General features: G+C 47.7%; 1 protein-coding gene across 1 annotated transcript in view; it reads left to right on the forward strand.

Annotated features, from left to right (window-relative positions):
- Positions 1 to 506: 506 nt before the first annotated feature.
- LOC134500461 (slit homolog 1 protein-like) overlaps positions 507 to 17,641 on the forward strand; it is a 32,363-nt gene continuing 15,228 nt past the window's right edge. Inside the window, exon 1 of the mRNA XM_063307797.1 lies at positions 507 to 816. Coding sequence (XP_063163867.1) covers positions 620 to 816 — 197 coding nt within the window. The 5' untranslated portion in view covers positions 507 to 619. The remainder of the gene's footprint in view (positions 817 to 17,641) is intronic.

A 17,641-nucleotide genomic window follows, 5' to 3' on the forward strand; every position in this document is an offset into this window, starting at 1 on the left:
TTTTCTGGGCTCTCCCCATCCAGCTGCTTCCCATCTTGCAAAAATTGTCCTTCATTTGCTGGCGTCTTTCTCTATGGGCAGCTTTACAATACGTGTGGATGCCCTTTCTCCTCTGGAAGCTGGAAGCCCTTCACTGTGACTGTGTGAATGCCTGCATCAGTGTTCGCTCCTCAGGGGTCTGCCGGTGTGTTGTCCGTCTGAAGGGGTTCTACGCCTGGTCCCTCTGCTTCTCTGCGCATCCCTTTTCCTGGTCCCATTCCCCCACACTCGTGGTTTGCGCGGGGTGGGGAGATCTCTGCGCCCGAGGCGAGTGCAGAGAGTGAGACTAAGGAGGGGGTGGGGGAGGCGGAGCCAAGACTGCTCCTGCCAGCTGGGATTGATGGATGAGCGCTCCTTCTGTGTGTGCGCGCGTGTGTATTTGAGCGAGAGAGGGGAAGGGAGCACCCGTTCGCCCGCGCCCCGAGTTCCGCGTCCCGGACACGCAAAGGCACGGGAGAACCTGGCATCCTCCGCTTGCGTCAGACACAACGAACTGCTCCACGCCGCGCCAGCCAAACGCGCCGCTCTGAGATCATGTGCGGGGCAGCTCCTCGCTAGCAGGCTAGCCCAGGCAGGCAGCATGGCTCCGAAGCGACGAGCGGGGTCGGGCGGCTTGTGGCTGCGGGCGGGAGCCTGCCTGTTGGCCTGGGCGGCCTTTTGCCGCGTCCGGGCGAGCGCCTGCCCCGCACCGTGCGCCTGCAGCGGCACTACGGTAGACTGTCACGGGCTGGGGCTACGCAGTATCCCTAAGAACATCCCGAGGAGCGCAGAGAGGCTGTAAGTGTCGCCGGGCTGAGGGGACGCGCCGCTGCACCCGGAATGCTGCGGTTCTCGGGGGCCTGAAGGGCCACTTGGGAGGCGTTGGATCTCGGCGGCGTTGAGATTCTCAGCTCTGCTCCGATTCCTGCGTTTCGCCGGCCCGCGGGATCGCCGCAAATGCTGGCCGCCGCGCTTCCCCTCCCGCCCTGACAAAGGAGCCCAGCCGCACTCGACGCTTAGGACGTCTCGCTCTGGGACGCGCTCGAACGGTCCCGGAGGCGGCGGAGACAAAGGTCCTTCTGGGGAAGTCGGAGTGCGGGCTGGAAGTTGGGTCAGACCGGGGCAGCGTCCGATTCCGAGCGTTCCTTCTGGGGCTTCGGGAACAATCCCTCGGTTGCCTTTGTTAGGCAGCCGTCGCGCGCTCCCGTGCGGGTATGGCCCCCTCTCAACCCCCCGTGTCTGCACGAAGCAGGAGCCTCCCACTCTCCCCTTTTACATACGCGGGGCAGCAGTTCGGCTCGGATGAGGAGCAGGGACTCCCGCTGGGCGCAGTCCCGGGATTGCGCTTCCCTCCGTGACGAATTGCGCGGTGATCCCACGCCAGGCAACTTTCCTGTCCCTCCAGCCCTCGCTGGTCGGAGAGGTTCCGAAAACATGTGTGTGTGTGTGTCGGGGGTGCATGCTGTACGTGTGCTCGGTTGTGCGTTCGCGAGGCGGGTGTGAATCTTCTGGGGCCCAGCTGGGACTGGCTATTTTCCAGGGCTTTCTACGAAAACTGTTGTCTGGAGCTACATCAGACGTGTGGAGCTACAATGGGGATAGCGGGAGCATTTACCCAACGCACCCAGAGGGCACCGGGCTGGGGAAAGCTGAGCTACATAGATACCTGCTTTGGAAGGAGGGTGGTGGGTGGATATTTTGTGGAATGGGCAGGAGGAGGCTGAATGGAGAGCAGTATATATCGCTGGAACTGGCTGGCGTCGTCGTACCGCCCCCTGCCCTTTTGTAAATGCCCTTTCTGGGTTGGTCGCAAACCTCTTTGCCAGCCAAAGGTATCGCTAGAATGTGTCTGGATTGTATGGAGACTGGAGCAAAGATGCTAGAAAGCAATCTGGGCTGGACGATCCTTGTGGGACCGGCGCTTCCTCTGCCTAAGGAACCTGCAACGCTGGGGACTCTACCCGCCCCACACGCCCAGTTAGCCCCTTCCCCCTCCCTTCAGCAGTTTAATGCGGGTTGAAGACAAGCGAAGGGGAAACTATTTGGGGAGACAACTAACCTTTTGGATCAATGAAGCCCATCTAGGCGTCTTACTAATTGCCTGAAGCAATAGCAAATAAAGGAGAAATCAGGTGGGAAACATGGACCCTGTGCATCTTTCATCTCTGCTGCATGTGAACTTCTCCAGAATAAAGCAGGGGTGGGCGGCGGCGGCGGGGGCGGAATCGTTAATGCTCGTTCCTCGTTCAGCGCGTCGGCTCTGCTGATCAGAACGCTCTCCATCTTTCTGCAGCTTGAAGGTGGCCACTACTTTGGAGGGGGTGCAAAGGGAAGTAAAGACGGAAGGGATACTAAATAATTCATCAGAAAGTGCAACACTGGATTGTGCAGCTTAGGCGGGGCGGGGGGGAGGACGAGTGGGCAAGATGGGGAGTGAGTGACTGGATTCACCGCTCCTGAGCAGAATATTGCCTCTCACACTTGCGCCTCTTCGGGGTTCTCTTTGAAAAAGTAAACTAGTTGAAATTCCGTGGAAGGATAATGGTCAAAGTCTGGTGGAGGGAACTGATATCCAATTCAGTTGCCCCAGCTGTGTGTTATCTGTCCTTCACTCCCTGCCAGTTCTGCATCCATCCTTGGCTCTCTCAAAGCATCAACCCACTGCTCTCCCAAGGTCTCCTGTCCCCCACCCCACAATTGCCTGTCTTGAAGCCAGACAGATGGGACACTGCTTGATGCAGTGGATACACTTTTAGATTTAACCACAGTGTAACCTGGTAAAGAATGGGAATGGTACGTGGCTTAAAATATTCCAAGGCAAGATTTGTGTGAGGAAAAGGTGCAGCAAGAAGCAAAAAAAAAAAAAAAGTGTGTGGGGGAGACTGGGCAGGGCGATGCTACACCTGACTTGAATGATACAAACAGCAGTGCAATGAACATTTCTTTTGATGTGGTACCATTGTGGCATTCTGGTGAGATTTATACTTTGGAAAGCAACTAAGGATGGACTTTCACAGCAAGCAGGTGGCTTTCCTCCCTTCGGCTGCCTCCTTCCTAGCTTGAGTTTTGTTCCCCTTGTGCTCATCAAAGCCAGGGGTGGGGGTGCAGTCCATCCTGCTGGAGATGGAAATGCGACAGCCCAGTGACAGCTACAGCCTCTGCTGCTGAGACTTACAGCTGTTCTGGGCCAGAGTAGCCATATTCTAGGCACCGAGGATGCCTGGTCTGTTGTGCATCTGGAGGATCTTGTACAGGGCAACCCACCCACTCTTATTGTTGTTCCTTCTGCAAACCAATTAATGCTCTCAGATTAAGCCTAATTAGGTCATAGGCCTGTGGATACCCCTGTGCACAACAAAGCAGCCTTGGTGAACTCTCCTAGCAGCCCTGCGTGATGTCTTCTTTAATGGCATTTCCTTCTTTGGCACCTTAATTACCCTCACTGAAATCATTATCATGCCACAGCCACAGCGAACTGCTTTGGGAGCATAGATGAATAAGTCTGCACATCACTTGGAATGTGTGGGACCCCTAAATACGGGACTGTGCTCTGCTGTTAAGTGGCATAAGGCCAGGAGTGGGGACCATGCTGTGCCGACAAGAGGCATCTACGTTGTCACTTATGGTTGCAGTGCTGCCGTTTCTGGGAACAGTCCTGCCTGCTCATATTAGAAGGAGGAATGCAATGGTTTCAGGGGTACCTTGTAAGCTTATGGATAATACGAACACATGACCCAGCCTCCTTTGTATCCTGAAACGTACCGAGATTGATACCAGATGTTATAAAGATCTCCTTGCTTGAAGGGGAATTGTGTTAGGGAGAAATTACTCCTACTCCTAGTACTACTACTATAGAAAGTACTGCATAGGTTTTAAACTGCTCCCACCATCTGACCAATTAAAGTCCAAGCACTTGCTTTGCTAACCATAATGACTGTTCATCCTGTTGCTCCAACCACTGAAATATGTAAGAGAGAGGAAGAGAATCTGTTTTAGCTGTTTACTTTGCTGCACGTTTTTAGACTTCCAAAGAGCCCTTAGCACAGTGCTGTTCATGAAGTGACACAGAACTATCTGTACGGATATGTTTTGTTTTATTATTTTAAGCAAAAGCAAATGTAAGAAGGAATCAGGTTGCTAGACTGCAAATCCAGTTAGGGCTGTTTTACATTTTATATATGGAACACTGAGATGGCTGATGTAAATTATGAATTTGGTGATCATACATACAGCCAGAAGCAATTCCTGGGATCATAGTGACACTTTCCTGGCTGCAGTAATTGATGCTGGTTGTTATCTGCAAATGCTTGCTTGTAAAGTTATAACTTCTATGTAAATTCATACTTGGGAAGAATACAAATGTTCATGTATTGCAGAAAATGTGCTATGAAAATGGGCTTTACTCTGATCCTTAATGCATTGCTAAGAATGAAATAATGTCACAATTCAGACATTATGCCAAATTATGCTTAATGAAGCTTAATCAGTGTTTAGAGTGGTGTCCAAACTGTGGAGTCCTTGGTGCTTTCTGAACTTTGTTATTTGCTTGCAGACGTTACCCAACTAGGTAACACCGTCAGTGTGAGTGTGGGGTTTGCTCCCTGTTTATATACAATAGTTTGCCCTGCCATTTTGGTGAGGATGTAGTTTTCTCCTTGGTAGTTCCTTGATTTTCTGCTTGGTTGTTTGCCTGCTGTTAATCCTGCCTTATCTAGGTGTTGGCTGCTGGAGAGGATGTGTTCTGGTCTTTTTGTTTCCTTCTTAACCCTTTTATTGTCTCTTTTAAATGGTTTGTAAATATGGTTTATTTCTATGTGTCTATTGATAGCCGTGGCGCTGCGGGTTAAACCGCTGAGCTGCTGAGCTTGCCAATCAGAAGGTCGGTGGTTTGAATCTGCGTGACGGGGTGAGCTCCCATTGCTAGTCCCAGCTCCTGCCAACCTAGCAGATCGAAAACATGCAAATGTGAGTAGATTAATAGGTACCGCTTTGGCGGGCAGGTAACGGTGTTCCGTTTAGTCATGCCGGCCACATGACCACGGAAGTGTCTACGGACAAACACCGGCTCTTCGGCTTTGAAATGGAGATGAGCACCGCCCCCTAGAGTCGGACTCGACTGGACTTAATGTCAAGGGAAACTTTTACCTTTACTATTGATAGCTGATTTATCTGAATGCTAAGCTTCCAGGAATTCCTTAGCATTTTTGGATTTAGCTTGGTCTAGGATGCTCACAATTTCCCAGTTGAAACTATGGATCAGTCTGTCCATGTGTTGTGAAATTAAGGAGTTTTCATCATGTCTTCGGACAGCTAGTTGGTATTCGTGGATGCACTCTGCTAGTCTTCTGCCTTCTATTGGATGTCTTCTCTTCTAGTCTTCTCTTGTATGGGATGTCCAAACTGAAAAAAAAATCTTTTTAATTATCTACCAAAGCATGATCAGAAATAATGTACTAACTAAAATTTGTCAGGATGTATAAATAGACAAATCATAGTTATGTCATATTTGCATGCTACTCTGTAGAGACAGGAATGAGTCAGGAATTTATGAAGCAATACATTATAAAAACAGAAAAACATCTCTTGCCCACTCTTTCTGCATGTTTGATGCTGAAACAGTGATCTGAATTCTAAGTCATAGTTAGCACAAGCTGTGGTTTGTGTGATGCCTGAATTAATCCAACAAGTAGAGTTAATTTATCTAGCTCTCAGTGGTAGGGTTAGGGTTAGGGTTAGGGTTAGGGTAGGCTACAAGTAGGACCAACCTGAGATATTTTATGTGAAGCAAAGCAGAAAATGACAGGCCTTTAGGGTTTGGGTTAGGGTACACAGTATCCAACTCAGGCTAAATTATTGTGGTACCTTTGGCAGTAAATCCTACAAGCATCACTTTCCCTCTCTAGTAATAGAAAACAATAATACAGCAAAAATGTGCATGTTGAACCTTTTGCAAAGACTTTACAGTGTTTAGCATTTCCTCCCTATCTTCTCACTTCTCCTGTATTTGCATGGTCCAGGATACCATATTCCTCTGGTTCTTTGAGCAGATGCTGTTCTTGTCTCCTATAGTATCACAAAGTAAACTTTGTTTATAGATTTCTGCTTTGTTTTTCTTTTGGGAAATGTGAGAGGGCAGTATATTAAGAGATAGATCAAGAACTGTTTGGATGCTCTTTTGGCTGCCTTTCACCAAATATATAGGCCTCCTTCTTTAACAATAGCCCCCCTAGTGTTCTAGCTTCAGAAATAAATATGAAGATGATCAGTGCATGGATAGTTCTTTCTAAAGAAAGACACTGAGAGGGCATTTGGTGAGCAACTAACATTGCAGACAGATTGCTAGATACCTCTCACCATTCTTAATCAATGGCATTCTGCAAGATACTAAAATAAAAACGTAGCTGTTAAAGAAAACAAAATAATGGGAATGCATCTGAAGTAAATGCTAACTTGGTCTTAGCTACTGCCAGTAAGCCTAAAGTCAAGGCAGAAATTACTACTGTAAGAACAAGGGGTTGCGGGGAGATCAATCTAGAAATTCATGTCTAAACATAAGCATGAATAAACATGAATGTCATGAATGTCTCTCGCCTTAAGCAGATGACATATGGTCAGCTGACAATCAACCCAAAGACAAGCATTTGTTGCAAAGACAACAACACCTCTTGTGTGAAAGAGTTGGCTGACCTCACAGGCCCAACTCTGAATGGGTAGGAGTTCCTGCATTGTGACTGCTTCCCATGCTGCTTTGGTAAGCCTTAAAAAGAAGCCATCAGGCCAACCGGTGTGGTAATTTTTCATTGCAGTGTCACCAGCAAAGCAGTGCTGGGATGGGAAGTGGCCATTTCAGTCAACCTGCCCATGCAATTCCTTTTCTTTACGCAGGGCTAGATAGATATGGGGAGAAGCCATGTTCCAGTAGGTCCCTGCTGTATCGATAAGATCAGCATATCAACTGAGTCATAGCCTTTTCCAGGGTGGCCAATTGTACCTCTTCTTATAAAGTTTCTGAGTTTTAGAAACTATATCTGTTGTATCTCCATAATGTTCATCTGGCAGGTAGCCATGGGTTCTAATGATGGTCTTTGTTTTCAGAATAAGAAATTCTTCACACCTCAGTTATTTTATGACATGGAGGAACCTGATTCAGATTACTTATCTTTTCTTGATTTTTCTTAAGACCATTCAGTTCTATAGATCAGGGGTGTGCAAAAGCTTTTGAATCTAAAACGTTTTCAGTTGAAAATGAGTTGTTCCAACCAGTTTGGATGTACAGTACTTTGAACCTGAAGCAGTCTGTTTTGAACTTAAACTTTGGAACAGCAGTTTTAAACTTGAAACAAATGTTCCAAGCTCAAATTGTTTCAAATTCAAAAAGGTTTTGCATACCCCCGCTGTGGTTCTTGGTGGGGGACTTGCATATGCCAGTGTGTGAAGGTCCAAATAATTTATTATGCTTGTAAATTACATTTTTATCTTTAAGAAATTAAAACCTGGTTTACAAGTGAAATGTAGAACAAAGCAAAATATATCATAATAAACCAAGGTGTCAAATGTGTACAAAAACTTTTTTTTTTGGAGAGAGGAATGTATCAAAATTGGTGTTCTCAAGGTATTGGTGTTCCTAGACAATGCATGGGAATTAGAGATTGATGAAAAAAACCCCTTTAGGGAGTCATTCTCCTCTTATTGGTTAATGAGAAGTAGCCCTACGTGTTTGTAAAAAGGAGAAAGGCTGGGAAGTCTAAAGGCAAAACATCTGATAAAAAATTGCCAACATTGTATTGGAAATAAATATTACCTAAAGAAACATGCATTTTGAATGAATGCTGAGTATGGGGTTTGTTCGTTTGTTTTGGGGAAGTGTGTGTGAGGAGGGTGTAGGAGAGGGGGTGGTGGAGAGAGAGAGTGAGAGAGAAACCTTTATGTCACAATCCCTTAAAGAAGCAGGAGAAGAGCCTACTGAAATTGGGTTTGGTCCTGCCAGAGAGTTGTTTGGTGTGGTGGGGGTCAAAAGATCCAATATGGCAGCCACAACCATGCAATTAAAGCTCCACCCCTTTTTTATGTGTGTTGTGACAGGGGAGGGCTTTGATCACATGTTGTGGCTGCCATCTCGACTTTTTTGATACAGGAAAAAAAGGTGGGGCTTCAATAAATTTAATAAATAAATAAATCCATGGTTGTGACTGTCATCTTGACTTTTTTGACCACTACCCTATGGACATGCCTGTTTCTTTGCATTTTACCCAATGCTATTTTGAACCCATCCTTCTAGGAAAGAATAAGATAACTCCAGTTAACTGCCCTGACATTCCAGTGCTCAATTTGAGGCAGGGTTGAATTGCAGCTCTGCCAGGTTCCATTGTTGTATCTCCATATAAGCATGCTTTGCAATTCCATTGTCCTTAGGCTGTCTTTCCACCCTGTTTCCTTTTAAAACCCAAGTTCATGGCATGTTGTCTCCTTGGTTTAGTCATTATTAATTGTGCTGTATAGCAATTACAGTATGATTGCTACAGATAAGACTGCCTTTATAGTGTGCATTCCAGCTCTGCAGAAGCCTTACATTTTCTCCAAAGGAACACCTTGTCATGTCCCCCATTGCAAGGCCTATGGGCATCACAATGGGGAACATGCACATTAGGTAAAAGGAAGGGATAACTATAATCCCTAAATCACCCGGGCATCCACTAAGCACCCACTTTTAGAAGGAAATCCACTATACAATAGGTAAGCACCTCAGACACCCATCAAGAGACAGGAAAACCAACGCACCATTCTCCAGGGATACATTCACACATCCCACACAATAGGAGCGCCCATCAGACAGAATTTAACACCTAACGAAAGATCGAGGAAACATCTTCCCATTTCCCCAGGGGACGCATCTGGTCCGGACGAAGGCAGAGAGACAAAGAAGATCGGCGCAATCGCCCATCAACTAACCCATCACAGCCTCAAGCACTCATCTGGTCCTGGCCCGAGGGTGGAGAAGCACAACGTCCGCCAACAAAGTATAAACAGGGCAACCTGTCACCCCATAAGGATTCCCGTCTTTCGCTCTGCATGCATTCCGTTTCAATAAAGCCAGAAATCCTTAGACCCTCTAAGTGAGTCTGTGTTTTATTTGGAGCGTGGCTGCCTTGACATAAAGACGGGAATCCCCCCCCAAATTTTTTCGCTAGCACCTTTCCAGACTCCTTTTCTGTGAAGGAACAACGCAGCGATGAAGCAACACTCGGTGCAACACACCAGTGACCCAGGAGCCGGTAACAGCACCCTCAACCTCTCGGAAGGAGCCAGTGGAGGCCTGGCGGGAGAAGATCCAAGCCGCGGCGTTACCTGGGGAATCACCGGTGAGTCGCCAGCGGGATGGGTCACCCTCGACGCGACGGGGGAATCCTTACCTGTGATGGCCGGTGCGTCGGGGGGGAAATGGCTCACACCCATAGCAAGAGGGAGGGGTCACCGGCAGAGTGAGCAAGCCGCGGGAGGCACCCCGGAGAACGCATGCTGCGGAACCACGGAAGCGCACCTGGAAAGGATCGAGCGGCTACTCGCAGAACTAGCGCTGGAGCGAAAAGACCGCGAACGGAGTGAGCGTGAACGGAGCGGCTGGAACTCGTCCTCGATCCTGTTTGGCCCCGAAGCCGGGCGGCCGCAACAACAGGACTCGACACGGGAGGAGGATGCCGACCACGCGGGAGCATACCACACAGGGTCGCCTGGGAGAGGGTCTCCCCCCCCCTCCCCTCCCCTGCAGGGAGTCAGTTGGAGAGAAGCGGGAGACGAGTGGAGGCGGAGCTGGCACCAACAGGAGCCCGGTCGAGGGAATCCCCACGTTGGAACTCCAGCCTTCTACCGGAAGGGGGAACAGACACGAGTCCGGAGGTGCCTTGGAGCCCACCCACGATGGGAGTGAGAGACCTCGCGGCAAGATTCAACAGAGACCCAACCACGCTGTCGTTTTTCCTAATCAACGCAAAGAACTACATGGCTGAATATGGACCCTGCTTCCGGACGGAACAGAGAAAAATCAACGCCATCGCAAACAAACTCAGGGGGAGGGCGGCTGACTGGTACGTACATCTATGCCAGGCAGACGCCCCAGAACTCAAGTACGCAGACGCATTCCTCAACGCCCTTGACTCCCACTTCCGAGACCCCCTCGAGATGGAGATGGCAAAAAGAGCACTATGAGAACTCAAGCAAGGTCAGCGCTCCGTGGCCGACTATGCCAGTGAGTTCCAAGCGCTCGCAGGCAAAGTGCGGGACTGGTCACAATCCACCCTCATGGAAAAATTCAAGGAGGGACTTAATTTGACCATCTTACGGTGGGCACTAAACCGGGATGACCCCACCAACCTGCGCGAATGGATTTGTCTTGCCGGGAAGGCGGAGAACGCCCAAGAAACATTTCGGCACGTCCAGAGGTCCCTACAAACAACAGCAACTGCAAGGGGACCCTGATCCAGTGGCGCTCCAGCGACACCAGCGTCCCGGCTCCGGGGGGAAGAACGAGAGCGCAGGTTCGCCCAGGGACAGTGCTTCAAGTGTGGAGAGGCGAACCACAAAGCAGCAATGTGCCCAGGAGCAAAGGCAAGAGACAGCATGGGAAAAGTCCCAAACAAACCCCACCAAACGCCAAAGAAATGACCAGCCGCGAAAGGGGAAACCTCGACAAGGGAATTCCATGATGTCATGGATGACGAGAATAGCGGAAGCAAAGAACTGGCGGGAAATGCCAGCCACCTGCCGTAGTGAGCGCCAAAAGGCAAGTGGAGAACAACAAAGAGTGCGATGGCTGTGGGGTGAGTGAGAACTCTCCTACCTTATATGCGAGAGTCACCCTGACCCACGGGGGGAAAACAGAGAAGGTTTGGGCACTAACCGACTCGGGTTGCTCTAAATGCCTCATGCACCCGGACCTGGTAGCCATGCTTAACCTCCGCTGCTATCCACTTCAGCACCATTTGGTGTTCACGCAGTTGGATGGATCAGCAGCGGGAGGGGGCCCGGTCACCCAACACACAGAGAAAGTCGCGATGAGGCTTGGCGACCACGAGGAAAGCCTCCCTTTCATCGTGGCACTGGTGGGGCAACCTCTACTCATCTTAGGGATCCCGTGGCTGGTGCACCACAACCCCCAAATAAATTGGAAAACAAGAGAGATCACCTTTTTGGACGGGCGTTACAAAGCACCCACAGGGGATTGGGTTCCCTGCACTGCTATGGGGAGGGCGACAACAACCTCAATGCACATGGAGGCAGCAACCCTGGAGGCAGCAATCTCGGAGGGCCTGCCAGCCAGATATGCAGACTTTGCCGATGTTTTCGGTGAAAAGGAAGCTGACAAACTCCCCCCCCATAGGAAAACGGACTGCACCATCAACATGATCCCGGGGGCAACCTTACCAAAGCCGAAAGTTTATGCAATGACTCAGAGGGAGTTGGCAACATTAAGGGACTTTATTGATAAGAACTTGGCATGGGGGTTTATTGAACCGGCTAACTCGCCAGTCGGAGCCCCAGTCCTCTTTAGGGAAAAGAAGGATGGGTCCCTCCGACTCTGTACAGATTACCGTGGGCTCAATGCTGCATCCGTATCAAATAAATATCCCATCCCCATAATAAAAGACTTCCTAGCCCACCTCGCAAAGGGCAAAATATTCACGAAACTAGACCTCAGGGAAGCCTACTTCCGGGTTCGAATAAAAAAGGGGGATGAATGGAAGACGGCTTTCAATTGCACGCTGGGGTCGTTTCAATACCGGGTCCTACCTTTTGGGTTGGCTGGGGCACCAGGTGTGTTCATGCAGCTAATCAATGAGGTCTTGCACGACCACTTGTATAAGGGGGTGCTTGTTTACTTGGATGATGTGTTAATCTACTCTGAAAATGAAGCTGAGCACGAACGCCTTGTAAGATCCGTGCTCACGAAACTCTGCAAGGCAGAGCTATACGCCAAGCTCTCCAAGTGTGAGTTTCACAAGGAGCAAATCAACTACCTTGGCTACCGCATCTCGACAAGGGGGATAGAAATGGACCCAAACAAAATCCAGGCTATTCTAGCATGGGAACGCCCACGCACGAGGAGACAACTCCAAAGTTTCCTCGGATTCATGAATTTCTACAGGGGTTTCATCCAGGGGCTAGCAGAAATCGTGCTGCCACTGACTAACCTTCTCCGGACAAAGGGCCTGGGGGACACCCGAAAATCACGAAACCTGGGGGCGCTGTTAAAATGGACAGCTGATTGTCAAATGGCTTTTGAGCGCCTAAAAAGCCTCTTCACGGCAGAGCCAGTGTTACAGCACCCCGACCCCACCAGACCCTTTGTCGTGCAAGCAGACGCCTCAGACTTTTCTATAGGAGTGCTCCTCCTTCAGCGCGATTTTGACAATCAGCTGAAGCCCTGCGCATACCTCTCCCAAAAGTTTTCTGAAACAGAAAGGAGCTGGCATGTGTGGGAGAAGGAGGCGTTTGCAGTCAAGGCAGCCCTGGAAACTTGGAGACACCTCCTGGAAGGGGCCTCCTGCCCTTTCGAGGTCTGGACAGATCACAAAAACCTGGAGGCTTTCAGCACCCCGAAACGCCTCAGCCCAAAGCAAGTACGCTGGGCGTAATTCTTTAGCAGATTCAACTTCAAACTTAAGTTTATCCCGGGGAAAAAGAACTTCTTGGCGGATGCCCTTTCCCGATGCCCTCAAGATGAGGGCCAGGCACCGAACATTGTGGGGACTGTGTGGACAAACACACAGCTGGGCTGCCCTGCTGTTACACGCAGCCAGTCAAAAAAACGCACCTCAGCGCAGCCACCGGGGAACAGGGGGAGGCGCAGGTCAATTTCACCGGACTGGCAACAAAGACTCACTCAAGCCCTCGAGAAAGATACATGGTTGCAAAACAATCAGCACCTTGTATCTCTTACGAACGGGCTTGCCTGGAAACAAAAAACCTTATACATGCCAGAATCATTGAGAGCAGAGGTTTTAAACCGCTCCCACAATGACAAAACAGCTGGATACTTTGGGTTTGTTAAAACCCTACACCTAATTAGGAGGCAATTCTGGTGGCCCGCCCTAAGAAAAGACGTCAAAGACTATGTTAAGACCTGCCCCACATGTGCAAGGTCAAAACGGAAGGTGGGGAAACCCCAGGGACTGCTGCAGAAAATGGCAAGCCCCTCCCGCCCCTGGGAGGAAATTTCCATGGACTTTATAGTAGACCTGCCACCAAGCCAAAGGAAAACCGTAATTTGGGTGGTAAAAGACTATTTTTCCAAACAGGCACACTTCATACCCTGCGCATCCATCCCCTCTGCGCAGCAGTTGGCACGCCTGTTCCTCACCCATATCTACAAAATCCACGGCGCCCCCTACCGTTTGGTGACAGATAGGGGCACACAATTTACCTCCAGGTTCTGGAAAGAATTTCTAAAACTCATTGGCATGAAGCAAGCACTGTCAACGGCTTGGCACCCCCACACAGATGGCTCTACAGAGATCCTCAATTCTACACTGGAACAGTTCCTGAGGGCGTTTATTAATTACCAACAGGACAATTGGGTGGACCTGCTTCCTTTTGCAGAGGTGGCTTACAACAACGCGGTACACCAAAGCACAGGTCACACCCCATTCAAGGTGGTTTATGGCAGAGACTTTGTACCAATCCCAGAACTGCCCCAACCAGACACCCCACCCTGTTCTCCAGATGACTGGGCAGTTCAATTGGGCACGGTCTGGCCCATCATACAGCTTGCCCTGGCTGATGCACAAGCAACATACAAGAAATTTGCAGACAATCACAGGGCGGAGCAACCGAACTACAAAGTGGGAGATAGGGTCTACCTCTCCACTAAGTTCATCAAATCCCCACAGCCCTCCAAGAAACTGGCACCCAAATTTATTGGACCATTCCCCATCACAGAAATTATTAACCCAGTCACCTTCAAACTAGACTTACCCCACAATCTAAGGCGCATACACCCAGTTTTCCACTGTGCCCTCCTGAAACCGGCCACCCTTTCAAAATGGCGCACAGAAACCCCCCCACCCCCACCTATCATGATAGACGGCCAACAACATTTCGAAATACAAGAAATACTTGACTCTAGGAGGCAAAGGGGCACATTGCAATACCTTGTCAAATGGAGGCATTTCCCACACCCAGAGTGGATCCAAGCTCAACATGTCTCAGCTAAACGGTTAGTAAGGAATTTCCATGAAGCATACCCATCCAAACCAGCACCCTAGGAATTCCTTTGGGGGGGGCGGCATGTCATGTCCCCTGTTGCAAGGCCTATGGGCATCACAACGGGGAACATGCACATTAGGTAAAAGGAAGGGATAACTATAATCCCTAAATCACCCGGGCATCCACTAAGCACCCACGTTTAGAAGGAAATCCACTATACAATAGGTAAGCACCTCAGACACCCATCAAGAGACAGGAAAACCAACGCACCATTCTCCAGGGATACATTCACACATCCCACACAATAGGAGCGCCCATCAGACAGAATTTAACACCTAACGAAAGATCGAGGAAACATCTTCCCATTTCCCCAGGGGACGCATCTGGTCCGGACGAAGGCAGAGAGACAAAGAAGATCGGCGCAATTGCCCATCAACTAACCCATCACAGCCTCAAGCACCCATCTGGTCCTGGCTCGAGGGTGGAGAAGCACAATGTCCGCCAACAAAGTATAAACAGGGCAACCTGTCACCCCATAAGGATTCCCGTCTTTCGCTCTGCATGCATTCCGTTTCAATAAAGCCAGAAATCCTTAGACCCTCTAAGTGAGTCTGTGTTTTATTTGGAGTGTGGCTGCCTTGACGCACCTAGACTGTCCTGATGTTCCACATTGCTCTTAGAATAATAGAAGCTCTGTCCTTTGACCCTGATTTCCTTTGAATGGGGCTTGACACACCCATAGGCTGGGGTATGTATCCACCTAAGCTGAATTTGTGGAGTTAGTTTATGATGTATGTTTGCTCCTCCTCTTACAATAATCTTTTTCTTTTCTGGTGTAATGTACTGTTTTGTTTGTAATTTGGGTGCCACAACTACTGCTGCCAAATAAATTATAAATAATTTTGCATCAACACAGAATGAATTTTGAGAGAAACCTTTGTGTTTCTTTTTATTCCATAGACAGAAGTGCAAACTCTTTTTTTATACTATATATAGTATAGTAGTGTAGTGTAGTGTAGTATATAGTATGCACAGTACTATACTGTACTATAAGTGCATACTATATCAAGAGCTATATGTGGCTCCTGAAAGTCTTGGGTACAGCCCCCAAAGTTTTCCACACATCATTACCCAATTGGAAAATTGTTAAATAGATGAGTATAATCATATTAATTGTATCTAACTTTAATTAAATCAAGTCAGATTTAACTGATGTCCTGGCTCCCTCCACTACTTTTCGGAGTGTGGTGTGGCACCAGGCAAACCACTTGAAACCTTTTGCCTAGAAAAAGTTGTTGACATACAGTATATGCTTTGTAGAAATACTGAGATATTTCAGATCTTATATTGGAATAGTTGGGAGGTAGAGCAAGCCACTTTATCCCTTTTAACAGCCAGATGTAGTGAAGGGCAGATAAACAACAGGCTTCTAATTGGAATGTGCATAGATCTATTTTGGAGGTTTCAGATACATTTAGCTAATATGGGAGTTAAGCTGATACCGGAGAATTCACTGTTTTGGCACAAGGCAAGATTCCTTATGGAAGTAGCATTATAGGCTTGTGATGGATCACAATGGCAGTCATGTTTCATTTCATTTCCTTCAGATCCTTGCCTGAGTGGTGGGGAATTTGCAATTCTATTCCAATTTCTCCCTTCAGCTACTTCCCAAGCAGATGCTGTCAGTGTATTGCCATGGAAACACTGAGTTCACTCTCCATGGAATTCTGTGCTGAAAAAATATTAGTTTAAAAACTCTGCAGTGTTTGTATTGATGGAGCTGAGGTTGTTAACCAGGATGGATTGCCCCAGGGATGAAGAAAACCTCACTAATGGGCACTAAGGCTGCAGGATTTGCCTCCAGAGAACATTTTTCAATAAAATACAATAGAGCTTATAAATTCCTGTTGCCTCGTGGTTTATGATGCCTACATATAGATATACACTTGCTTTTAATGTGTTATGGGTTAGGGTAATGTGAAAATAGTTTGATAAGTGGGGAAGGTTATATAGTTGTTATATTTGCATCTTTTTTTGCTTTTCAAGGAAACCAGAACAGAATTTTAGCCTCACAACAGTACTTTAAGGTAGACAAGTCTGATAGGAATTTGACTAACAGAAAATGACCCAATTGGCTGAATCTTAGTTTTAGAAGGTTGGCAGAGCAACATTTAAACAGCCTGGACAGTCATGATTGGGCAGCTACTAAATGGACCATATCTATGGAAGAAAAATTCTTTGCCCACATATGGATGGAGTATAAATAGGCTACCAACAATAACCAAAGAGTTTGAAGGACAATAGGAAGAAAATTCAGATGCCACAGATATTTTAATTAGAAAAAGAAATCAGGTGAGTGGATCAGGCTGCTAGTTAATGCATATTAGTCATGGTGTCTATATATAATCTCTAGTATCAAAGACAGTGGCTGTGTTCTTACGACAGTCCTACCCAGGGTTTACTTAACTACAGCTTGCTTAGTTAACCCAACTTTTGGAGTTCATGTGGCACAATGATCCAACGTAGGCTGGATTTGCCCAGCACTCTAAGTTAAAATGTGGCAGGCTAGTTTGTGATTCAGTGTGTGTGCAAACACATCCACAATACCTCTGAATACCAGGTGCTGGGGAGCATGACTGGGAGGGTCTGATTACACTGCAGTTCTTCTGTAGGCGCCTGATTGGCCATAATGGTGGTAATGCCGTATTAGAGGGGCTGTAGGCCTGGTCCAGTGGGGTTCCTCTTAGTTCTTTTGTGCTCAGAATTTTTAGTGTCAACAGTAATCACTGCATTGCACTTTGTTTATGATGCTTCAGTGCTTTTTGAAAAGCCTTTGACCTTTTAAAATATGCTTTTTATACTTCAGTTCATCATAGAATAAAATGCTGTTGATCCAAGAGTGGAAGGAGGGTAAGATGCCTCATTCCACTCTTCCATTTCCTTCAGTTTGAATTATGTCTTCTTTAAGAGGGAGAATTGTCCCTACATTACAATGGATTTTTAGAATAGTGCCCATCAAAGCACTTGATGGTAGACCAGGCTCAGAGGATATTTACAGTGCTTTGAATAGTCTGTATGTGTGTTTTGCATTTGTAAGCTTTCATGTAATGATGGAATGATTGAAGCTGAAGAAGCACTGGACTTGAGACCGACTCCTGGTGACTACATCTATTCAGTTTTCTTGGCAGTGTTACAGAAATAATTTGCCATTGTCTTTTTCCAGGATGGTTTTTAAAATTACCTAATAATAAACCTGGTATTTATAATACAATCTATGTTATTATACCTGTGGCTCGATTGAACCTTTCCTTTATTCAAATAAGCTCTTGCATATAATCTGCTGTCCTCTCCACAAAGCAGATCCTGTGAGCTTCAGGAACAGCAGTTCATGATTCTGCTGCAGGGAAGGAAAGAACACATAATG

Source organism: Candoia aspera, chromosome 6, assembly GCF_035149785.1.
Source record: "Candoia aspera isolate rCanAsp1 chromosome 6, rCanAsp1.hap2, whole genome shotgun sequence".
Taxonomy (NCBI): domain Eukaryota; kingdom Metazoa; phylum Chordata; class Lepidosauria; order Squamata; family Boidae; genus Candoia; species Candoia aspera.